Raw genomic sequence first — 7234 nt, 5'->3', positions numbered from 1 at the left:
GGGAGGGCTGGGGATCAGAAGACAGAAGGGTTTATTGTCTTCACTTCTCCTGTACCTCGGTGACGCGGGAGATCCTATCTTATCTGTAGGAGAGAGCCTGCATCACCTCCCTCCTGCCATCACCTGGTCTTTCCGTGTTGTCTTTATCTACTTGCCCCGCCTCCCCACTCTGAGCACTATATATGGTCGCGAGGACTCCTGGACCCATCACTTGTCTTGGGTGTGACTCCCCGGCTCTGCTCACCGCGTGTTTATTTTTTAAGAGGGGGGTCTTTTTTCCAACTCACCCAAGATGTGCACGGGGAAATGTTCCAAGTTCATCGGGGTCTCCCTGTACCCCCTGGTACTCGTCAATATCATCTGCAATGTTCTTCTCTTTTTCCCGGGTTGGAGCGTGGATCACATCAAGAACGCGGAAATAGAGATGACACCGGAAGTGCTGTATTTAGGGGGCTTGATCGGCGGAGGACTTCTGGTGAGACCTCATATTTTGGGCCATACGGGTGATTTCTGGGACCAACGGTTTGGGCAGATAGTGATAAAAAGTGACAAGTGGAGTTTTTGGGGTGTAGGGGCATCTCCTAGCCTGAGCTGGACCCCAGTTCTTACTGCCCTTGTTGAGACCAAATTCCTCCCACATTATGTACCCAAAGGGTTGTCCTGGTGGTTTTCATCTTTTCTCAAGGTCACAATAATCTTCTGCTGTAGCCCAATATGTGCAAAGTATGGGCCCTTAAGGTGGAGATCAGTAGTGGAAGGACTGCGGGAGTAATATTTGTCCCTCACCGTAGCCTTCTTTATGTTTGGACAGATTGTGTTGACTTGATGAGCGGTGTTGGGAATGGTCCATCTAAGGTTTTCTGCAGCGTTGTCAGTATATTGAAGATGACCTCCGACAGTCACAGAAGCCACTGGAATCTTAATTTGACTAAGAGTGGCTCAAACTATTCTATTTAGCTTTGATTGCTACCCTGGTTGCCCATTTGTGCACTCTTCCGCAGTTGGCTTAGCAGCCATTTTTTTGGAGGCTCGCGGACAGGATATTGTGAGATGGCACCAATGCATTGAGGTCTAGATGGAAAGTGTTTAACAGTTTCCAATGATGATGGATGAATTGCAGCCCTCTATGGATGTGGTTTACCAGAAAGAGGGGGCAAAGTCAGACCCTGTTGGGTGGTGGGATGAAAGCCAGGTGGTTTTGTTTGCATTATTCTTCACGCGTAACGAAAGTATTTGTTTAAAAAAACGAAGGCAATGCTTTACAATGGTGACCAGGGGCTCTGGTGGTCTTTGTTCCTATCCCTCATGGGCCACCAGGTCATTGGCTGCAGGTTATCTCTGCATCTGTGACTCTCTTATGCACCAATATTTTCACAGTGACTCCACCTTTAACTTTCCCCAGCCATCTTGCCGAAGTCTGGCAAATTTATGTTAACTATAGACAGTAAACAAAACATTTAGACAGCCAACACAACATTTTCATTGCAGCGTAGGGAAGTTTTCAAGATAGTTTCCTCAAGGAAGAGAGGCAGTAGAGTTCCATTATTGTTCAACGCTTCTTGAAGACTTCATGTATTTTCGAGTTGACTTGTGGAATAATTCGTACCAAGACCAGAAGGTATGGACTTCTTTATTTATCATGAACGCTTACGTATACTGGATGTGTTACGTTGGATGTCTACATGCTTCGTTTGCTGCCTAGAATTAACTTGCCAAGCTATATTTTAAGTTAATCTTTTTCAGTTTTGAAAAACGCATACCTGTTGCTCCTATTGCCTTTGTCAGTATCCACCGGGACCCAAGGCCAATCCGATCACATAGAATGAGGAATGCTAGAGCCTATACCGACCGGGGTATATTACGGAGGAGTGTGTCCAGGCATTATGGCCTTGTATCCTATACCCTTACCTTTCCCTAGGCACTCTGGTAATCCTATTGCAAGGTCGGAGGACATCTTGTATGGCGGCGTCAGCCATCTTCCCAAAGTCACCTACCATAACACTGGTCCTCGGGAGAAACTGACTTGACACAGTCCCCTCCCCCACAGCCTCCAGATAATGGCAACAGGGCAGAGCTCCCTGGCCAATAAAATTTATAGAGTGGTATGGGAGTGAGGGTGTGGCTTGCCTATGGTTGGACCAATGCGCTGTGGGTGGTGAGTATCTCTGGGTTATCACCATCTTTTGTACTCAGTGGTGGCCATTTTGTCACTAGTGAGACATACAATTTGCACGAGACATCTCATGGCAGCAGCAGTGCCCAGGCCAACGCCCCTACCCGCTGCCGCTTCTCCTCACCCGATCTATAATGCTGCCCAAAATGTGAGCTGACCGCTGGGATAAGTTACTATTGCCCTGATACAATGGGCCCTTGAAAGTAGCTTCTGCCTTTCGCCTTGAGGGAACTTATTAGGAAGAGCAAAATGCTCTGATTTCTGGAGGAAGTGTTAAACAAGGAGGAGGGGGATCCACTGGTGGGATTTTCTCAACAACAGAAGACCTCAGGTAGGAGATGTGACCTAACGGCTGGAGCTGCTGGCTTTGGGACCCGGGCACCCAGGTTTCATTCCCGGCCTTGGTGCCAGACTCAATTTAGTGAGATTATGGGCAAATCACTTAATCTCCCTGTGCCTAAATGTGTGTAAAATGTATTTGTGTAATCCCCACTTGATGTGCACAATCTTGTCTCTTGTATCCTAGCCAGCAGATTAGGCAGTGTGTCGTGCGCCCTAGTTCAAGGAAGGAAATGGGTCCCTGGCTGCTGTTTGAACTGTTAAAAACAGCAACTATTAGTGTTCAGTGGGCTCCACTAGACTCTTGTCCCCGGTGCACTGCACCTGCTGCTCCAATGGAAGCCACGACCTGGTCCTTCAAGTGGTGTGCGCTCTTTTGCTTCACAGCAAGGTTTGTGTTGTAAACACATCACATAGCACAGCACAACGTGACACAAAATACCATTACAAATAAATCCCTATGGTACAGGGAGTTCTACTGTTGGTTTCTCCTCCATATTCAGCATTTCTTCCAGAGATCGAATATTTCCTGATACCTCAATCTCTTGGGAATGTTGGCAGCTTCCCAGAGTCTGACAGCATCTGGTGTCTGCCCCGCCAGCCCCCATGTCAGGTGCCGCACAGGTCCTCAGGGTCGGGGCATTGCACACGCTGGAACCCAATCCCCAATCGCATGATTAAAACCATGTATAGTTCTATTCTTGTCATATTTGGTCGCTATGAAACATCTTCACGTTTGTGCACATAGATGAATTCATTTTGGTTCCCAGTCTCCATTTTCCTGTAGGTTTCATTAGAAAAATAATACTCTCTTTGCTTAATTCCTGTGATCCGAATATTCAATGGTTGCAATACTTCCAGGGCTGCACGCGCAGCACGGCTGTAGTGACCACCAGCGTCGCAGGCAAAAGTGCAGTTTTCTACTTGTGGCGTCCAACTAACCCACCCCCCACTTTAAGGGCCGTGCTTGCAACTCTCAGCTGAAAAATGGTGGCATCTAGCGCCTCTGGCGGCACCGCAAGGCCTTGGATCATTTTATGCAGGAGACGGAGTCAGTCCTACCCATCGAGTGCAATAGTGTGGCGTCCTGACAGCAGAGCTCACTCTCCCATCAATCATTCCTCACACCGGGCTTCACTCGCCTTTCCAGCAACGCCTCTGTCACAGATCATGTCACTGTGTCTCAGCCATGAGTCACACTGCCAGTACCTGAGTCACACATGTCACAGTGCCTCAGCCATGAGTCACACTGCCAGTACCCGAGTCACACCTGTCACAGTGCCTCAGCCATGAGTCATACTGCCAGTACCTGAGTCACACCTGTCACAGTGCCTCAGCCATGAGTCACACTGCCAGTACCTGAGCCACACCTGTCACAGTGCCTCAGCCATGAGTCACACTGCCAGTACCCGAGTCACACCTGTCACTGTGCCTCAGCCATGAGTCACACTGCCAGTACCTCAGTCACACCTGTCACTGTGCCTCAGCCATGAGTCACACTGCCTGTACCTCAGTCACACCAGTCACTGTGCCTCAGCCATGAGTCACACTGCCTGTACCTCAGTCACACCTGTCACTGTGCCTCAGCCATGAGTCACAATGCCTGTACCTCAGTCACTCCTGTCACTGTGTGTGGATATAGAGGCCCTCTATACCAACATCCCGCAGGATGATACCATCACCATGTTAGAGGGCCTCTTAAAAAATGGGACTGATGATTTGAGTCGGCATGCAACATTCATTATTGAGTGTGCGGAAATCATCTTGAAAAATAATATTTTTTTGTTCAAAGACAACTTTTTTAAGCAGATAAAGGGGACCAGTATGGGGGCTACTTGCGCCCCAAGTCTAGCCTGCTTATATGTAGCGGCTTTCGAAGATAAGCACATTTTTAATAATATAGCACCTTTCAGCGAGAACATTACATGTTGGTCGCGATATATTGATGACATTTTTTTTATTTGGACAGGTACAGTAGAGTTACTCAATGATTTTTTACTTTGGTTGAACTTGGGAGATAAAAATCTCAAATTTACTTCCAATTTTAATAAACAGGCAATCGAACTATGAGTCACACTGCCTGTACCTGAGTCACACCTGTCACTGTGCCTCAGCCATGAGTCACACTGCCAGTACCTGAGTCACACCTGTCACAGTGCTTCAGCCATGAGACACACTGACAGTACCTGAGTCACAACTGTCACTGTGCCTCAGCCATGAGTCACACTGCCTCTACCATAGTCACATCTGTCACTGTGCCTCAGCCATGAGTCACACTGCCTCTACCATAGTCACATCTGTCACTGTGTCTCAGCCATGAGACACACTGCCTCTACCATTGTCACATCTGTCACTGTGCCTCAGCCATGAGTCACACTGCCTCTACCATAGTCACACCTGTCACTGTGCCTCAGCCATGAGTCATACTGCCAGTACCTGAGTCACACCTGTCACTGTGCCTCAGCCATGAGTCATACTGCCAGTACCTGAGTCACACCTGTCACTGTGCCTCAGCCATGAGTCACACTGCCAGTACCTAAGTCACACCTGTCACTGTGCCTCAGCCATGAGTCACACTGCCAGTACCTGAGTCACACCTGTCACTGTGCCTCAGCCATGAGTCACACTGCCAGTACCTCAGTCACACCTGTCACTGTGCCTCAGCCATGAGTCACACTGCCTGTACCTCAGTCACACCTGTCACTGTGCCTCAGCCATGAGTCACAATGCCTGTACCTCAGTCACTCCTGTCACTGTGCCTCAGCCCTGAGTCACACTGCCAGTACCTGAGTCACACCTGTCACTGTGCCTCAGCCATGAGTCACACTGCCTGTACCTCAGTCACACCTGTAAATGTGCCTCAGCCATGAGTCACACTGCCTGTACCTCAGTCACACCTGTCAGAGTGCCTCAGCCATGAGTCACACTGCCAGTACCTGAGTCACACCTGTCACTGTGCCTCAGCCATGAGTCACACTGCCTCTACCATAGTCACATCTGTCACTGTGCCTCAGCCATGAGTCACACTGCCAGTACCTGAGTCACACCTGTCACTGTGCCTCAGCCATGAGTCACAATGCCTGTACCTCAGTCACTCCTGTCACTGTGCCTCAGCCATGAGTCACACTGCCAGTACCTGAGTCACACCTGTCACTGTGCCTCAGCCATGAGTCACACTGCCTGTACCTCAGTCACACCTGTCACAGTGCCTCAGCTATGAGTCACACTGCCTGTACCTCAGTCACACCTGTCAGAGTGCCTCAGCCATGAGTCACACTGCCAGTACCTGAGTCACACCTGTCACTGTGCCTCAGCCATGAGTCACACTGCCTCTACCATAGTCACATCTGTCACCGTGGCTCCGCCATGAGTCACAATGCCTGTACCTCAGTCACACCTGTCACTGTGCCTCAGCCATGAGTCACAATGCCTGTACCTCAGTCACTCCTGTCACTGTGCCTCAGCCATGAGTCACACTGCCAGTACCTGAGTCACACCTGTCACTGTGCCTCAGCCATGAGTCACACTGCCAGTACCTCAGTCACATCTGTCACTGTTCCTCAGCCATGAGTCACTATGCCTGTACCCCAGTCACACCTGTCACTGTGTCTCAGCAATGACTCACTACCTGTACCCTTTTACACATGTCACTGTGCCTCAGCCATGAGTCACACTGCCAGTACCTGAGTCACACCTGTCACTGTGCCTCAGCCATGAGTCACACTGCCAGTACCTCAGTCACACCTGTCACTGTGCCTCAGCCATGAGACACACTGCCTGTACCTCAGTCACACCTGCCACTGTTCCTCAGCCATGAGTCACTATGCCTGTACCCCAGTCACACCTGTCACCGTGTCTCAGCAATGACTCACTACCTGTACCCTTTTACACATGTCACTGTGCCTCAGCCATGAGTCACACTGCCAGTACCTGAGTCACACCTGTCATTTTGCCTCACAATGACTCACTACCTGACCATGTTCCACATGTCACTGTGCCTCAGCCATGAGTCACAATACCTGTACCTCAGTCACACCTGTCACTGTGCCTCAGCCATGAGTCACAATGCCTGTACCTCAGTCACACCTGTCATTGTGGCTCAGCAATGACTCACTACCTGTACCCTTTTACACATGTCACTGTGCCTCAGCCATGAGTCACACAGCCTGTACCTCAGTCACACCTGTCACTGTGTCTCAGCAATGACTCACTACATGTACCTTTTTACACATGTCACTGTGCCTCATACATGAGTCACACTGCCAGTACCCGAGTCACACCTGTCATTGTGCCTCACAATGACTCACTACCTGACCATGTTACACATGTCACTGTGCCTCAGCCATGAGTCACAAAAGCTGTACCTCAGTCACACCTGTCACTGTGCCTCAGCCATGAATCACAATGCCTGTACCTCAGTCACACCTGTCATTGTGGCTCAGCAATGCCTCACTACCTGTACCCTTGTTACTCATGTCACTGTGCCTCAGCCACGAGTCACACTGCCTGTACCTCAGTCACATCTGTCACTGTGCCTCAGCCATGAGACACACTGCCTGTACCTCAGTCACACCTGCCACTGTGCCTCAGCCATGAGTCACTATGCCTGTACCTCAGTCACATCTGTCACTGTGTCTCAGCAATGACTCACTACCTGTACCCTTTTACACATGTCACTGTGCCTCAGCCATGAGTCACACAGCCTGTACCTCAGTCACACCT

At 49.7% G+C, this 7234-nt stretch overlaps 1 protein-coding gene across 1 annotated transcript in view; it reads left to right on the top strand.

Annotated features, from left to right (window-relative positions):
• Window positions 1-209: 209 nt before the first annotated feature.
• Window positions 210-7234, top strand: part of LOC147678419 (transmembrane 4 L6 family member 5-like) — a 47280-nt gene continuing 40255 nt past the window's right edge. Inside the window, exon 1 of the mRNA XM_086946011.1 lies at window positions 210-475. Within this exon, the coding sequence (XP_086802137.1) occupies window positions 293-475 (183 nt within the window). The 5' untranslated portion in view covers window positions 210-292. The remainder of the gene's footprint in view (window positions 476-7234) is intronic.

The sequence above is a fragment of the Lissotriton vulgaris genome, chromosome 12 (genome assembly GCF_964263255.1).
Source record: "Lissotriton vulgaris chromosome 12, aLisVul1.2, whole genome shotgun sequence".
Taxonomy (NCBI): domain Eukaryota; kingdom Metazoa; phylum Chordata; class Amphibia; order Caudata; family Salamandridae; genus Lissotriton; species Lissotriton vulgaris.
This window is presented reverse-complemented; position numbering and strand designations above follow the sequence as displayed.